This window comes from Salvelinus fontinalis, chromosome 25 (assembly GCF_029448725.1).
Source record: "Salvelinus fontinalis isolate EN_2023a chromosome 25, ASM2944872v1, whole genome shotgun sequence".
NCBI lineage: Eukaryota > Metazoa > Chordata > Actinopteri > Salmoniformes > Salmonidae > Salvelinus > Salvelinus fontinalis.
In genome coordinates, this window is record NC_074689.1 from 38,585,065 (window position 1) to 38,603,869 (window position 18,805).

At 41.7% G+C, this 18,805-nt stretch overlaps 1 protein-coding gene across 5 annotated transcripts in view; it reads right to left on the reverse strand.

The window, feature by feature from the left end:
• LOC129823266 (junctophilin-1-like) overlaps window positions 1-18,805 on the reverse strand; it is a 115,634-nt gene that overhangs the window by 6,114 nt on the left and 90,715 nt on the right. For 4 of the 5 annotated variants that reach the window (XR_008754619.1, XM_055882185.1, XM_055882184.1 and 1 more), the window contains one exon: window positions 2,057-3,027. Coding sequence is in view for 4 of the 5 variants with exons in the window: in XM_055882185.1 (XP_055738160.1) it covers window positions 2,057-3,027 (971 nt within the window). In the remaining variant the exon portion in view is untranslated. Of the gene's footprint in view, window positions 1-2,056; window positions 3,028-18,805 lie in introns of those variants that run through there. The other variant, XM_055882186.1, reaches the window with a different exon arrangement.

The following is an 18,805-nucleotide window of genomic DNA, read 5'->3' on the forward strand; positions in this document are numbered from 1 at the left end:
GGTAACTATGGGGTAGCTCTGTGATTAGGTAGGGGTAACTATGGGGTAGCTCTGTAATTAGGTAGGGGTAACTATGGGGTAGCTCTGTGATTAGGTAGGGGTAACTATGGGGTAGCTCTGTGATTAGGTAGGGGTAACTATGGGGTAGGTTGGTAATTAGGTAGGGGTAACTATGGGGTAGCTCTGTGATTAGGTAGGGGTAACTATGGGGTAGGTTGGTAATTAGGTAGGGGTAACTATGGGGTAGTTCTGTGATTAGGTAGGGGTAACTATGGGGTAGCTCTGTGATTAGGTAGGGGTAACTATGGGGTAGCTCTGTGATTAGGTAGGTTTAACTATGGGGTAGCTCTGTGATTAGGTAGGGGTAACTATGGGGTAGCTCTGTGATTAGGTAGGGGTAACTATGGGGTAGCTCTGTGATTAGGTAGGGGTAACTATGGGGTAGCTCTGTGATTAGGTAGGGGTAACTATGGGGTAGCTCGGTGATTAGGTAGGGGTAACTATGGGGTAGCTCTGTGATTAGGTAGGGGTAACTATGGGGTAGCTCTGTGATTAGGTAGGGGTAACTATGGGGTAGGTTGGTAATTAGGTAGGGGTAACTATGGGGTAGCTCTGTGATTAGGTAGGGGTAACTATGGGGTAGGTTGGTAATTAGGTAGGGGTAACTATGGGGTAGCTCTGTGATTAGGTAGGGGTAACTATGGGGTAGCTCTGTGATTAGGTAGGGGTAACTATGGGGTAGCTCTGTGATTAGGTAGGTTTAACTATGGGGTAGCTCTGTGATTAGGTAGGGGTAACTATGGGGTAGCTCTGTGATTAGGTAGGGGTAACTATGGGGTAGCTCTGTGATTAGGTAGGGGTAACTATGGGGTAGCTTGGTGATTAGGTACGGGTAACTATGGGGTAGCTCTGTGATTAGGTAGGGGTAACTATGGGGTAGCTCTGGGATTAGGTAGGGGTAACTATGGGGTAGCTCTGTGATTAGGTACGGGTAACTATGGAGTAGCTCTGTGATTAGGTAGGGGTAACTATGGGGTAGCTCTGTGATTAGGTAGGGGTAACTATGGGGTAGCTCTGTGATTAGGTAGGGGTAACTATGGGGTAGCTCTGTGATTAGGTAGGGGTAACTATGGGTAACTATAACTATCCCTCCTCTCTGTATGTATCAAGCGTCTCGGATCAGTCCCCCTCCTCTCCCATGTAATCTGATTCATTATGATCTAGGATCAGGTCCCTCCTCTCCATGTAATCTGATTCATTATGATCTAGGATCAGGTCCCTCCTCTCCATGTAATCTGATTCATTATGATCTAGGATCAGTTCCCCCTTCTGTCTATGTAATCTGATTCATTATGATCTAGGATCAGTCCCTCCCCCCTCTCCATGTAATCTGATTCATTATGATCTAGGATCAGCCTCCCCCCTCTCCTTGTAATCTGATTAATTATGATCTAGGATCTGTCCCCCCCTCTCCATGTAATCTGATTCATTATGATCTGGGATCAGGTCCCTCTTCTCCATGTAATCTGGTTCATTATGATCTAGGATCAGGTCCCTCTTCTCCATGTAATCTGATTCATTATGATCTAGGATCAGGTCCCTCCTCTCCATGTAATCTGATTCATTATGATCTAGGATCAGCCTCCCCCCTCTCCATGTAATCTGATTCATTATGATCTAGGATTAGTCCCCCTCTTCTCCATGTAATCTGATTCATTATGATCTAGGATCAGGTCCCTCCTCTCCATGTAATCTGATTCATTATGATCTAGGATCAGTTCCCCACTCCTCTCCATGTAATCTCATTCATTATGATCTAGGATCAGGTCCCTCCTCTCCATGTAATCTGATTCATTATGATCTAGGATCAGGTCCCCCAGTCCATGTAATCTGATTCATTATGATCTAGGATAAGGTCCTCCACTCCATGTAATCTGATTCATTATGATCTAGGATCAGTCCCCCTCCTCTCCATGTAATCTGATTCATAATGATCTAAAAGGCTAAACTGATCTTAGATCAGCTCTCCCACTATGAGACGCTGTACTCTACTTACATTCTCTTCCTCCTTCCCCTCAGCCATCTCCATACTGGCCTTCTTGGTCGCTGCCAGGCTCTTTGGTTTTAGCGAATCCTGCTTCCTGAGTTTGCACGGCTCGCTGTTGGGCGTCGGTTTGGGGGTTGGCGGGGCCATCCTGGCCAGGGTCAGCTGACTGGGCTCCTCGTCCTCCTCAGGCTCAGGTTCCGGCGGCAGGGGTCCCCTGGAGGGAGCTTTGACGTAGTAGCTATGATACTGGGAGTGGAGCTGTCCCATTCCATTACCAGGACCCACCACCGTCTGTGGAGCAGCAGGCTGGGGGGTTGGTACGTTGGTGGGGCCGGGCTCTGCGGCCTTGGGGGGTTTGGCTGGAGCTGGAGCCTCCTCGTATCTGACCTGGGGAGGTGGTGCGTTAGTGGGGCCGGGCTCCGGGGCCTTGGGGGGTTTGGCCGGAGCCTCCTTGTATCTAATCTGGGAAGAGGGAGCAGCAGCTCTTGGAGGCTCGGCAGCGATGGACACCCTCTCCTCTTTACTCAACTTTCTGCTCGACCGCTCGTCCTTGCTGATCTTAAGGCCCGGCTTCTCCTCTTTGCTGACCTTGTGACTGTGTGATGATTCGTCCTTGCTGATCTTAAGGCCCGGCTTCTCCTCTTTGCTGGCCTTGCGGCTGTGTGATGATTCGTCCTTGCTGATCTTAATGCCCGGCTTCTCCTCTTTGCTGGCCTTGCGGCTGTGTGATGATTCGTCCTTGCTGATCTTAATGCCCGGCTTCTCCTCTTTGCTGGCCTTGCGGCTGTGTGATGATTCGTCCTTGCTGGTCTTGCGGGAGGCGGAGGTAGAGACGCTGTTGCTGTGCTGTCTCTTCTTGCTGTGGGGCGATGGGGGAGGGGTGGGCCCGGGGGTCTTGGCAGGGCTGGTGGGGTTGTCCTTCTCCTTCTCTTCAGCAGGATCTACTGGCTCCATGAACGCCTGCTTGATATAGTCAGGACCTATAGGAGAGACAGACAGAGACACAACTCATGTTTATTCAATTAACACACTGTTACATGCACTATGTAACCAACCATGTGTATGAAATATGAGAGGGTGTTGTGGGGTGCAGCAACAGAGACCCCGTTACAAAACACATACGAATCTTTGATTTGATCAATCATTCATCTGGTGGTGAAAACAACACACAGATACATAGCTATAGGCACACACACACACACACACACACACACACACACACACACACACACACACACACACACACACACACACACACACACACACACACACACACACACACACACACACAGCGACTAGAGTGTGTGTTAGAGCGACTAGATGTGTGTGTGTGTGTGTGTGTGTGTGTTCTCCTCTGCTTCCTCCTGACTAATGGTAATAGAATAATAATATGTGCCATTTTATCCAAAGCCACATAATAATAATAATAATACTGTATTATGTGTAAAGTTATTTTTATTATTAGAATAATCTCAAAGTGCATAAAATAAAACATATAAACTTTAAATAATTAAAAGATATAACATTTATATAATCAAATCACATAAAAGGAAGACAATGTGCTTTGGTCTCCCGAGTGGTGTAGCGGTCTAAGGCACTACATCACAGTACTAGGGGCGTCACTTCAGACCCTGGTTTGATCCCGGGCTGTATCACAACCGGCCGTGATCGGGAGTCACATAGGGCGGCGCATAATTGGCCCAGCGTCGTCCTGGTTAGGGTTTAGCTTAATGTGTTCTCTCCGTCTGGTCTGGTCAGTACCCTGCAGCATTCTGTATGTTTTGTAGTTGACCAATGTCTTTCATTGGTAGACCAGACAGGAGAGCGTTACAGTAGTCAAGCCTGCTTGTAATAAAAGAATGGATGACTCTCTCTGTATCAGCCTGAGAGAGAAACGGCCGTACCTTGGCAATGTTCCTCAGGTGGTAAAAAGCTATTTTTGATCACATTCCTAATGTGTGATTTGAAATTTAGTTCGGAATCTAAAATAACACCTAGGTTTTTTACCTGGTGTTTTATCTTTATTTCCCGTGAATTAAAATGCGTGGCTAGATTCTCTCTCTGTGTGGTTTGACTCCAACAATAAGTTCATTAGTCTTGTCTTGATTTATTGTATCTGGAGGAAGTTGTGAGCCATCCAAGTATTTAAATCACTAATCCAGTCTAATGATTTATCTGTGGATCTAAAATCCTCTGGTGACACATAAATGTTAAGTTGTGTATCGTGTACGTAGCAGTGAAAATCAATGTTGTGCTTTCTGATAACGCTGCCAAGGGGTAACACATATATACACTGAACAATACCGGACCCAAAATCAAACCTTTTGGAACACCTCATGTGATATGTATTTTCTCTGAGTTATGTTCACCAAGGGTGACAAAAAACCCTTCGACCGGTTTAATATGTCCTAAACCAATTTAGACCTGGACCGGAGAGGCCAATCCACCTCTCCAGTCTGTCCAGAAGGACACCCCACCTCTCCAGTCTGTCCAGAAGGACACCCCACCTCTCCAGTCTGTCCAGAAGGACACCCCACCTCTCCAGTCTGTCCAGAAGGACACCCCACCTCTCCAGTCTGTCCAGAAGGACACCCCACCTCTCCAGTCTGTCCAGAAGGACACCCCACCTCTCCAGTCTGTCCAGAAGGACACCCCACCTCTCCAGTCTGTCCAGAAGGACACCCCACCTCTCCAGTCTGTCCAGAAGGACGTCACGGTCAACAGTGTTGAAGGCAGCACTTAAATCTAAGATTACAAGGACAGAGAGCTGTTTGGCATCTGCGTTGGCTTTAGGATCATTTACCACTTTAACTAAGGCTGTCTCTTTGCTGTGGTGGGTACGAAATCCAGATTGGAATTTTTCAAAAATACAGTGTGCACGTAAACAATTATTTTGCTGTTTGAGCACCAATTTCTCCAGAATTCTGCTTAAGAATGGAAGGTTGAAGGGTGAAAATTGCTAAGAACTAGAAGAATCTAGATGACTTTCCTTCAGAAGAGGTTTCACCAGAGCACTTTATAGTGCAGTGGGGAAAATGCCTTTTGAGACAGGAAGTGATTAACAATAGCTTGCACTTCATCAGATGTGCCATTAAAAACAGTTTTATAGAAGGTGGTGGAGGGATAGGATCAAGAAGGCAGGTAGAAGACTTAAGTTGTGATGTCACTTCCCTGAGCAAGTCTGTGTCAACCAGGGAAAATGAATCCATAGTGCCTTTGCATGGTAGGCTAGGGCACACATCATCAGACTTCTCATCGGGTCTTGACTGATACCCAGCCTAATATTTTTATCTTATCTCGCAAACTCATCGTAATTAGCTGTGGATGATTTTATCATAGTGGTATTTCTACATGAGTTGATATGCTTTCCCAGCTAACAGACTGAGGCAAAAAAAAAGGGTTGATCAAAGAGGAATGAAGGCGGGATCTGAATAGCAGAGTGGGCGTTCACTTCCTGATTCTGCTTTGATCAAATTTATTGGCCGCTAGTCGGTGAATCTGTGCGTGACAATAGGCTGTTCCAGATTGCGCAGATTGAAAATGCGCCAGCCTGAATGCGCATGCTGTCAAATAACATTGTAATTTTTTTTTTTTTTTTTAAAGGGGTAATTCATGAAGGCACACTTTAGAATATTATCAACACATATCAATGACCCTTCAGCGTCTGTGTTAGCTGTGTTAGCTGTGTGTGCTGTGTTAGCTGTGTTAGCTGTGTTAGCTGTGTTAGCTGTGTTAGCTGTGTTAGCTGTGTTAGCTGTGTGTGCTGTGTTAGCTGTGTTAGCTGTGTGTGCTGTGTTAGCTGTGTGTGCTGTGTGTGCTGTGTTAGCTGTGTGAGCTGTGTGTGATGTGTGAGCTGTGTGAGCTGTGTGTGTTGTGTTAGCTGTGTGTGCTGTGTGTGTTGTGTTAGCTGTGTGTGCTGTGTGTGCTGTGTGAGCTGTGTTAGCTGTGTGTGCTGTGTGAGCTGTGTTAGCTGTGTGTGCTGTGCGAGCTGTGTTAGCTGTGTGTGCTGTTAGCTGTGTGTGCTGTGTTAGCTGTGTTAGCTGTGTGAGCTGTGTGAGATGTGTTAGCTGTGTGTGCTGTGTTAGCTGTGTGTGCTGTGTTAGCTGTGTGTGCTGTGTGAGCTGTGTGTGCTGTGTTAGCTGTGTGTGCTGTGTGTGCTGTGTTAGCTGTGTGTGCTGTGTTAGCTGTGTGTGCTGTGTTAGCTGTGTGAGCTGTGTGTGCTGTGTTAGCTGTGTGTGCTGTGTGTGCTGTGGGTGCTGTGTTAGCTGTGGGTGCTGTGTGTGCTGTGTTAGCTGTGTGCGCTGTGTTAGCTGTGTGAGCTGTGTGTGCTGTGTTAGCTGTGTGAGCTGTGTGTGATGTGTGAGCTGTGTGAGCTGTGTGTGTTGTGTTAGCTGTGTGTGCTGTGTGTGTTGTGTTAGCTGTGTGTGCTGTGTGTGCTGTGTGAGCTGTGTTAGCTGTGTGTGCTGTGTGAGCTGTGTTAGCTGTGTGTGCTGTGCGAGCTGTGTTAGCTGTGTGTGCTGTTAGCTGTGTGTGCTGTGTTAGCTGTGTTAGCTGTGTGAGCTGTGTGAGATGTGTTAGCTGTGTGTGCTGTGTTAGCTGTGTGTGCTGTGTTAGCTGTGTGTGCTGTGTGAGCTGTGTGTGCTGTGTTAGCTGTGTGTGCTGTGTGTGCTGTGTTAGCTGTGTGTGCTGTGTTAGCTGTGTGTGCTGTGTTAGCTGTGTGAGCTGTGTGTGCTGTGTTAGCTGTGTGTGCTGTGTGTGCTGTGGGTGCTGTGTTAGCTGTGGGTGCTGTGTGTGCTGTGTTAGCTGTGTGCGCTGTGTTAGCTGTGTGAGCTGTGTGTGCTGTGTTAGCTGTGTGAGCTGTGTGTGCTGTGTGAGCTGTGTGAGCTGTGTGCGCTGTGTTAGCTGTGTGAGCTGTGTGTGCTGTGTTAGCTGTGTGAGCTGTGTGTGCTGTGTGAGCTGTGTGAGCTGTGTGTGCTGTGTGAGCTGTGTTAGCTGTGTGTACTGTGTGTGCTGTGTGAGCTGTGTGTGCTGTGTGTGCTGTGTTAGCTGTGTTAGCTGTGTGTGCTGTGTTAGCTGTGTGAGCTGTGTGTGCTGTGTTAGCTGTGTGTACTGTGTGTGCTGTGTGAGCTGTGTGAGCTGTGTGTGCTGTGTGTGCTGTGTTAGCTGTGTTAGCTGTGTGTGCTGTGTTAGCTGTGTGAGCTGTGTGTGCTGTGTGAGCTGTGTGTGCTGTGTTAGCTGTGTGTGCTGTGTGTGCTGTGTGAGCTGTGTGAGCTGTGTGTGCTGTGTTAGCTGTGTGAGCTGTGTGTGCTGTGTTAGCTGTGTTAGCTGTGTGTGCTGTGTTAGCTGTGTTAGCTGTGTGAGCTGTGTGTGCTGTGTTAGCTGTGTTAGCTGTGTGTGCTGTGTTAGCTGTGTTAGCTGTGTTAGCTGTGTGTGCTGTGTGAGCTGGCCCAAGGAGAGAGAGCGCAACATTTCAGCAGCAGGTGGAAAATAATGACAAACAACAGACTAACTATATTCAATACAAAACTTGTAGCAGTTATTTCGCAAGTTGACTATAGCTAACTCAGCATTAATGTTGTTGCTGTCTGTAAGGAAGGGGAGATGTTGTTCCCACTGTGACTATTAAAACCTTCCCCAACCAGAAACCGTGGATTTATGGCAGCATTCGAGCAAAACTGAAAGCGCGAACCACTGCATTTAACCATGGAAAGACGACTGGGAATATGGCCGAATACAAACAGTGTAGTTATTCCGTCCGCAAGGCAATCAAACAAACGACATGTCAGTATAGAGACAAAGTGGAGTCGCAATTAAACGGCTCAGACACGAGATCTATGTGACAGGGTCTACAGGTAATCGCCGACTACAAAAAGAAAACCAGCCATGTCACGGACACCGACGTCTTGCTTCCAGACAAACTAAACATCAAGAGACTGAAAAACAGCTTCCATCTCAAGGCCACCAGACTGTTAAACAGCCATCACTAGCACAGAGATGCTATATTTTGTAACGTTCGTCTAATTCCTCCTCCTGGGATGAGGAAAACAGGTCAGGTCAGGAACGTGACATATTTACAATCCCCTGATCCAAACAGATTACTCATTTACCCAGCTTTGATCAATAGCTCTGATCAATAGCTCTGATCAATAGCTCTGATCAATAGCTCTGATCAATAGCTCATATCCATAGCTCTGTTCAATAGCGCTGATCAATAGTTCTGTTCAATAGCTCTGATCAATAGCTCTGATCAATAGCTCTGATCAATAGCTCTGTTCAATAGCTCTGATCAATAGCTCTGTTCAATAGCTTTGTTCAATAGCTCTGATCAATAGCTCTGATCAATAGCTCTGATCAATAGCTCTGATCAATAGGTCTGACGGTGTTCCACTTGAAACCGACAGGTTGATAGACCTTATTGTTTCAACGCAACGTAACGGTGGTGGGATTAAGAGGAACTTAAAGTCAAGGCTACGAATACAGAGTATCTATAGACACACCACCAGACACCACACCTTCATTTATTCCATCTTCACCCCAAACTAATAGTGGGGGAATATCATGCTATTCTCATGCTTAAGTTCAAAGGTCAGAATACATAGAGAGAAAAGTCCATAAAAAGGGACTTTACGTTCCATTTACGCATGCTTAACTCGGGTCAGAATCAGGGAATAGTTTCTCCATTTTAGGAGAACAGAAGCAGCAGCGTCCAGACCTCAGGATGACTGTCACGTTCCTGACCTGTTTTCTGTTGTTTGGTATGTGTTTAATTGGTCAGGGCGTGAGTTTTGGGTGGGTAGTCTATGTTATGTGTTTTCTATGTTGGGTTAATGGGTTGCCTGGTATGGCTCTCAATTAGAGGCAGGTGTTTGGAGTTTCCTCTGATTGAGAGTCATATTAAGGTAGGTTGTTTCACATTGTTTGTTGTGGGTGGTTGTCTTCCGTGTCAGTACATGTTACCACACGGGACTGTTTTCGGTTTGTCTGTTCCTGTTCGTGTGTTCTTCGTTTCATGTAAGTTCGTAAGTTTAGGTCTGTTTAGTTCGTTTTGTTATTTTGTTTTCTAAAGTGTTATTTTGTGTTTCGTCGTTTTGTCTAATAAATTATTATGTCCACATACCTCGCTGCGTGTTGGTCTGATCCATGCTCCTCCTCATCCGAGGAGGAGGAATATGACGACGATCGTTACAATGACATCGCTCCGACACGGCTTTGAAGATGTCTTCCATGATGAGATGTAATGTGGTGTCCTGTCAGTATGTACGCAAAGCAAATCCCAAATAACCTTCAGATGTCCTGACATCATCAAGGTCAAAATAACATCCCATGTAGTCAAAGGGCCACCCCTGGTATGTAGTCAAAGGGCCACCCCTGGTATGTAGTCAAAGGGCCACCCCTGGTATGTAGTCAAAGGGCCACCCCTGGTATGTAGTCAAAGGGCCACCCCTGGTATGTAGTCAAAGGGCCACCCCTGGTATGTAGTCAAAGGGCCACCCCTGGTATGTAGTCAAAGGGCCACCCCTGGTATGTAGTCAAAGGGCCACACCTGGTATGTAGTCAAAGGGCCACCCCTGGTTTGTAGTCAAAGGGCCACCCCTGGTATGTAGTCAAAGGGCCACCCCTGGTATGTAGTCAAAGGGCCACCCCTGGTATGTAGTCAAAGGGCCACCCCTGGTATGTAGTCAAAGGGCCACCACTGGTATGTAGTCAAAGGGCCACACTGTCACCAGCTCCCATATTGAAAAGCTGCCTTTGCTCTGACAAACTGTTGCTATGTTGGCATCATAATCTGTTGTTTCAAAATGATATGAATGTTGTACCTGGCATGTGCGCGCATGTGTGTCTGTATACTTGGTCTGTCTTTTGGTATACGAGGTATACAGTGAACTGAATCATGTCGAACCTCTTGACCACGGTGATGTGTAACGCGAGACTTAAGACTCACGTCTCCTATAACACGGCCACGTTATCGGCCGTGACGTCAGTGTTGCGGTTACTGTTGTGTTATCGTCCGTGCCACGGGAGTGACACGTTAAAGAGTCAGCTGGGACGTGACGACGCGTTCCAGAACTAGATTTGAAAATGCGTTCTAAATGGAAACGTGACAGGGCTTCCGCCGACTGCGTTTATCTCAGCGTTGATCACATGACAGAAAGATAACCCGCTAACCTGTTAATACAGGGTCTCTAATACAAGGCTCAGCTACTACTAATAACCACGAATAACTGCCCTTGAAATAAACACTCTCAATCTGAACATACAGACTATGGTGTGTGTCCTAAATGGCATCCGATAGTGCTCTATTTTGCCCAGAGCCCTATGTTTATACCAGGGCTCTGGTCATGAACAAGTGAACAAGTCTTTATTTTTTTATCTGGCGTTAGTACGTGAGGCTGAGAGCTTCAGGGCATAACCGTACACCAATAGCCAAATACACACCGATCGCCCAAATGTATTTATTTGTGGGGGGGGGGGGGGGGGGGGGGGGACTTAGGCAGAAAAAGTTAATGTCGAATCAACTGAGGCAAAAAAAGGACAATTTTGGAGTTGAATTCAAAAAGAAAGAAGCTGTGAAATGGGGGGGGGGGGGGGGTGGGGGTGGGTAGGACCAGAACAGTAATGTTTGGGAAAGACTTGGTAAGGCGATAAAAGAGGAGGATTGTGTTGCCGGCTGTGTGACGCTATATACACAACTGAGAGTCACAAGACAGGGGATGGCAAAATGGCACGTCAAGGGAACTGGAGCCGACTGTTCAGATGGGTTAACTGAAATCTGGACAATGACTGTAGGTTTATAACCTCTCACATAGGTTTATAACCTCTCATATAGTCTAATATAATATTACCTGTAGGTGTATAACCTCTCACATAGGTTTATAACCTCTCATAGAGTCTAATATAATATTAACTATAGGTTTATAACCTCTCACAGAGTCTAATATAATATTACCTGTAGGTTTATAACCTCTCATATAGTCTAATATAATATTAACTGTAGGTTTATAACCTCTCATATAGTCTAATATAATATTACCTGTAGGTTTATAACCTCTCATAGAGTCTAATATAATATTAACTATAGGTTTATAACATCTCAAAGAGTCTAATATAATATTACCTGTAGGTTTATAACCTCTCATAGAGTCTAATATAATATTACCTGTAGGTTTATAACCTCTCATTAAGTCTAATATAATATTAACTGTAGGTTTATAACCTCTCATATATTCTAACATAATATTAACTGTAGGTTTGTAACCTCTCATTAAGTCTAATATAATATTAACTGTAGGTTTATAACCTCTCATATAGTCTAATATATTAACTGTAGGTTTATAACCTCTCATATAGTCTAATATAATATTACCTGTAGGTTTATAACCTCTCATAGAGTCTAATATAATATTAACTGTAGGTTTATAACCTCTCATAGAGTTTAATATAATATTACCTGTAGGTTTATAACCTCTCATATAGTCTAATATAATATTAACTGTAGGTTTATAACCTCTCATATAGTCTAATATAATATTACCTGTAGGTTTATAACCTCTCATAGAGTCTAATATAATATTAACTGTAGGTTTATAACCTCTCATATAGTATAATATAATATTAACTGTAGGTTTATAACCTCTCATATAGTCTAATATAATATTAACTGTAGGTTTATAACCTCTCATATAGTCTAATATAATATTAACTGTAGGTTTATAACCTCTCACATAGGTTTTTAACCTCTCATATAGTCTAATATAATATTACCTGTAGGTTTATAACCTCTCATATAGTCTAATATAATATTAACTGTAGGTTTATAACCTCTCATATAGTCTAATATAATATTAACTGTAGGTTTATAACCTCTCACATAGGTTTTTAACCTCTCATATAGTCTAATATAATATTACCTGTAGGTTTATAACCTCTCATATAGTCTAATATAATATTAACTGTAGGTTTATAACCTCTCATATAGGTTTATAACCTCTCATATAGGTTTATAACCTCTCATATAGGTTTATAACCTCTCATATAGGTTTATAACCTCTCATATAGGTTTTTAACCTCTCATATAGTCTAATATAATATTACCTGTAGGTTTATAACCTCTCATATAGTCTAATATAATATTACCTGTAGGTTTATAACCTCTCATATAGTCTAATATAATATTAACTGTAGGTTTATAACCTCTCACATAGGTTTATAACCTCTCCTATAGTCTAATATAATATTACCTGTAGGTTTATAACCTCTCATATAGCCTCATATAATATTAACTCCTGCAGAACTAAGTATTTCTTGCACTAAAACTAAACACCAAATGTACATTTTGACTCGGGAATAGAAGTGGAAAATATTATCTATTTATTTCATCATTTTACGAGAATGAATACCTGTTCTGGACCGTCTCTAAAGGTGTTATCTTTATCAGCGTCATAAAATATGCATCCGAGCCGAAATTAAATCTTATCAGAAAACATGTTGGGTCACTACCACCGATTTAAATTTCCTTAAAACCGGTCAAACTGATGTCATTTGAACATTTTGAAAATGTATGTTTTTGTTTTTGTTGTTGTTGTTGAGGCATTGCATTTTCTCCCCGGTCCCTAAATGTCTGCTGCGTGAGAGAAGCAGAGATGATAGTCTTCTAGGGCAGTAATGACATAATAAAATAAATCAATTTTCTCCCCGGTCCCTAAATGTCATTACTGCCCTAGAAGACTATCCTCTCTGCTTCTCTCACGCAGCAGACATTTAGGGACCGGGGAGAAAATTTATTTATTTTATTATGTCATTACTGCCCTAGAAGACTATCATCTCTGCTTCTCTCACACAGCAGACATGTAGGGACCGGGGAGAAAATGGATTTATTTTATTATGTCATTACTGCCCTAGAAGACTATCATCTCTGCTTCTCTCACGCAGCAGACATTTAGGGACCGGGGAGAAAATGGATTTATTTTATTATGTCATTACTGCCCTAGAAGACTATCATCTCTCTCTTCTCTATGCTTCTATTCCAACCTCTCTCTTCTCTCTCTATTCTCTATGCTTCTATTCCAACCTCTCTCTTCTCTCTCTATTCTCTATGCTTCTATTCCAACCTCTCTCTTCTCTCTCTATTCTCTATGCTTCTATTCCAACCTCTCTCTTCTCTCTCTATTCTCTGTGCTTCTATTCCAACCTCTCTCTTCTCTCTCTATTCTCTGTGCTTCTATTCCAACCTCTCTCTTCCTCTATCATTCTCTGCACTCTTCATCCTCCTAGTAATACAGTAGTATAGTAACATAGTACATTAAAGTAGTATAGTAATATAGTAGTATAGTAATATGGTAGTATATTAACATAGTACAGTAAAGTAGTATAGCAATATAGTAGTATAGTAATACAGTAGTATAGTAATACAGTAGTATAATAATACAGTAGTATAATAATATAGTAGTATGGTAATACAGTAGTATAGTAATACAGTAGTATAGCAATACAGTAGTTCAGTAATACAGTAGTATAATAATACAGTAGTATAGTAATACAGTAGTACAGTAATACAGTAGTATAATAATACAGTAGTATGGTAATACAGTAGTATAATAGTATAATAATACAGTAGTATAGTAATACAGTAGTATAATAATACAGTAGTATGGTAATAGAGTAGTATGGTAATACAGTAGTATAATAATACAGTAGTATAGTAGTATAATAATACAGTAGTATAATAATACAGTAGTATAATAGTATAATAATACAGTAGTATAATAATACAGTAGTATGGTAATACAGTAGTATGGTAATACAGTAGTATAGTAATATAGTAGTACAGTAATATAGTAGTATGGTAATACAGTAGTATAGTAGTATAATAATACAGTAGTATGGTAATACAGTAGTATAGTAGTATAACAATACAGTAGTATGGTAATACAGTAGTATAATAGTATAATAATACAGTAGTATAATAATACAGTAGTATAATAATACAGTAGTATGGTAATACAGCAGTATAGTAGTATAATAATATAGTAGTATGGTAATACAGTAGTATGGTAATACAGTAGTATAGTAATACAGTTGTATAGTAGTATGGTAATACAGTAGTATGGTAATACAGTAGTATAGTAGTATAATAATATAGTAGTATGGTAATACAGTAGTATAGTAGTATGGTAATACAGTAGTATGGTAATACAGTAGTATAGTAGTATAATAATATAGTAGTATGGTAATACATTAGTATGGTAATACAGTAGTATAATAATACAGTAGTATAGTAGTATAATAATATAGTAGTATGGTAATACAGTAGTATAATAATACAGTAGTATGGTAATACAGTAGTATGGTAATACAGTAGTATAGTAATATAGTAGTACAGTAATATAGTAGTATGGTAATACAGTAGTATAATAATACAGTAGTATAGTAATACAGTAGTATAGTAATATAGTAGTACAGTAATATAGTAGTACAGTAATATAGTAGTATGGTAATACAGTAGTATGGTAATACAGTAGTATAGTAATACAGTAGTATAATAATACAGTAGTATAGTAGTATAATAATATAGTAGTATGGTAATATAGTAGTATAGTAATACAGTAGTATAATAATACAGTAGTATAGTAGTATAATAATATAGTAGTATGGTAATACAGTAGTCTAATAATATAGTAGTATAGTAATACAGTAGCATAGTAGTATAATAATATAGTAGTATAGTACAACAGTAGTATAGTAATATAATAGTATAATAATATAGTAGTATAGTAATACAGTAGTATAGTAATACAGTAGTATGGTAGTATAATACTATAGTAGTATGGTAATATAGTAGTATAGTAATACAGTAGTATAATAATACAGTAGTATAGTAGTATAATAATATAGTAGTATGGTAATACAGCAGTCTAATAATATAGTAGTATAGTAATACAGTAGTATAGTAGTATAATAATACAGTAGTATAGTAATACAGTAGTATAATAATACAGTAGTATAGTAATACAGTAGTATAGTAATACAGTAGTATAGTAATACAGTAGTATAGTAATACAGTAGTATAATAATACAGTAGTATAATAATATAGTAGTATGGCAATACAGTAGTATAGTAATACAGTAGTATAGTAATACAGTAGTTCAGTAATACAGTAGTATAATAATACAGTAGTATAGTAATACAGTAGTACAGTAATACAGTAGTATAATAATACAGTAGTATAATAATATAGTAGTATAATAATACAGTAGTATAATAATATAGTAGTATGGTAATACAGTAGTATAGTAATACAGTAGTATAATAATATAGTAGTATAGTAATACAGTAGTACAGTAATACAGTAGTATAGTAATACAGTAGTATAATAATATTGTAGTATGGTAATACAGTAGTATAGTAATACAGTAGTATAGTAATACAGTAGTATAATAATACAGTAGTATAGTAGTATAATAATATAGTAGTATGGTAATACAGTAGTATAGTAATACAGTAGTATAATAATACAGTAGTATAGTAGTATAGTAATACAGTAGTATAGTAATACAGTAGTACAGTAATACAGTAGTATAGTAATACAGTAGTATAATAATACACTAGTACAGTAATACAGTAGTATAGTAATACAGTAGTATAATAATACAGTAGTACAGTAATACAGTATTATAGTAATAGAGCTTTTGTTTCAGCCACAGATGCCAGCTCGCTTCATGCTAATCCTGGGGCATGTTTCCACGCCAACGGACACACACACACACACACACACACACACACACACACACACACACACACACACACACACACACACACACACACACACACACACACACACACACACACACACACACACACACGCTCCAACACACACATGGTTCTGATGGTTTATTCTCTAACTCCTGCTGACCTTAATGTGGGATGAAGAGCCTTAACAAGAGGAACCTAAAACCAATCAGAGTTACAGGAAGTACTGGTGTGTGTGCGTACGTCTGAGGGACGGCTACATATTTCTTTCTCACAATTTTTGGGTAATTTAGCAGACACTCTTCTCCAGAGCGACTTACAGAAGCAATTAGGGTTAAGTACCTTGTTCAAGGGCACATCGGCAGATTTTTCACATTGTCTGCTCAGTGATTCAAACCAGAGATCTTTCGTTTACTGGCCCAACTCTCTTAACCGCTAGGCTACCTCCTGCCATAACTGTGTCTCTTAACTGCTAGGCTACCTCCTGCCATAACTGTGTCTCTTAACCGCTAGGCTACCTGCTGCCCTAACTGTGTCTCTTAACCGCTAGGCTACCTGCTGCCCTAACTGTGTCTCTTAACCGCTAGGCTACCTCCTGCCATAACTGTGTCTCTTAACCGCTAGGCTACCTGCTGCCCTAACTGTGTCTCTTAACCGCTAGGCTACCTGCTGCCCTAACTGTGTCTCTTAACCGCTAGGCTACCTGCTGCCCTAACGGTTCTTAACCGCTAGGCTACCTGCTGCCCTAACTGTGTCTCTTAACCGCTAGGCTACCTCCTGCCATAACTGTGTCTCTTAACCGCTAGGCTACCTGCTGCCCTAACTGTGTCTCTTAACTGCTAGGCTACCTGCTGCCCTAACGGTTCTTAACCGCTAGGCTACCTGCTGCCCTAACTGTGTCTCTTAACCGCTAGGCTACCTGCTGCCCTAACTGTGTCTCTTAACCGCTAGGCTACCTCCTGCCATAACTGTGTCTCTTAACTGCTAGGCTACCTGCTGCCCTAACTGTGTCTCTTAACCGCTAGGCTACCTGCTGCCCTAACTGTGTCTCTTAACCGCTAGGCTACTTGCTGCCCTAACTGTGTCTCTTAACCGCTAGGCTAACTGCTACCCTAACTGTGTCTCTTAACCACTAGGCTACCTGCTGCCCTAACTGTGTCTCTTAACCGCTAGGCTATCTGCTGCCCTAACTGTGTCTCTTAACCGCTAGGCTACCTGCTGCCCTAACTGTGTCTCTTAACCGCTAGGCTACCTCCTGCCATAACTGTGTCTCTTAACCGCTAGGCTACTTGCTGCCCTAACTGTGTCTCTTAACCGCTAGGCTAACTGCTGCCCTAACTGTGTCTCTTAACCACTAGGCTACCTGCTGGCTTAACTGCGTCTCTTAACCGCTAGGCTACCTGCTGCCCAAACTGTGTCTCTTAACCGCTAGGCTACCTGCTGCCCTAACTGTGTCTCTTAACCGCTAGGCTACCTGCTGCCCTAACTGTGTCTCTTAACCGCTAGGCTACCTGCTGCCCTAACTGTGTCTCTTAACCGCTAGGCTACCTGCTGCCCTAACTGTGTCTCTTAACCACTAGGCTACCTGCTGCCCTAACTGTGTCTCTTAACCACTAGGCTACCTGCTGCCATAACTGTGTCTCTTAACCGCTAGGCTACCTGCTGCCCTAACTGTGTCTCTTAACCGCTAGGCTACCTGCTGCCCTAACTGTGTCTCTTAACTACTAGGCTACCCGCTGCCCTAACTGTGTCTCTTAACCACTAGGCTACCCGCTGCCCTAACTGTGTCTCTTAACCACACTTTGGTCACAGGTCCAGGAATGGTTGAAGAATTGCAACATTTGCGTAGAACTAACGCTACAGATAGCAATACTGGGGGATTTGAAAAGCCATAGTCAATCAATCAATAATATAATAATTATTTTAGCAAAATTTTTCATTTTTAATTTACAATCCGTGGAAGCTATGAGAATAGGAAGATTCAAATATTTTGTGAAGCATCACAGCACAGTTGAAAAATATATGGCAAATAAAAATCCGAAATGGATGATGTTGGAAGATAGATGGGAAAGGTTGAGTGGAGCTGAAGGGTGGGACTAATAACAAGATAAACAATGTAGGGCATACGGGATCTGTGAAATGTGTATAGGTGCGGAGCTTTTGTGAAATAGCACAGTTACAAGTGGAAATCAAACTGGATGGACAACAGAAATAGAGGAAGGACTAAGAACAAACAAGAGAGAACTATTATAAAGTAGACTGTGTCTGTAAAATGTGTGTAAGATGTATAAATTGAAGGTAAAAACAGAAATGTTTATCAGTTTACTCCAATTGGTGGATCGGTGGTAGGGTTTGCGGGGAATAATAATAAAGGTATACTCTTTAAAAAAAGTATATATGTCTATGTAGGTATGTGTATGTATATATGTGTATATGTATGCATACGTGAATGGATATATATATTTACCCCAAAAAATATGGGGGATTGGAAATGATGCAGACAATTACATTGGAAGCAACATTCTTTCCGCAATATTAAGCTGATCCACCCCCCCCCCAAAAAAAAAAAAAAAAAAAAAAATGTGTCTCTTAACCGCTAGGCTACCTGCTGCCCTACGTCTCTTAACCGCTAGGCTACCTGCTGCCCTACGTCTCTTAACCGCTAGGCTACCTGCTGCCCTACGTCTCTTAACCGCTAGGCTACCTGCTGCCCTAACTGTGTCTTTTAACCGCTAGGCTAACTGCTGCCCTAACTGTGTCTCTTAACCGCTAGGCTAACTGCTGCCCTACGTCTCTTGACCACTAGACTACCTGCTGCCCTAACTGTAATATAATATACCATAGAATAATATACAGTACCAGTCAAAAGTTTGGACACACCTACTCATTCAAGGGTTTTTCTTTATTTGTACTATTTTCTATTATCACTGTGTGTCTATGTACATTCAGACGGAGGAACAGACATCTATCAGCGTCACAGTATAATATAAGCTCATCACGCAGAGCAGGAA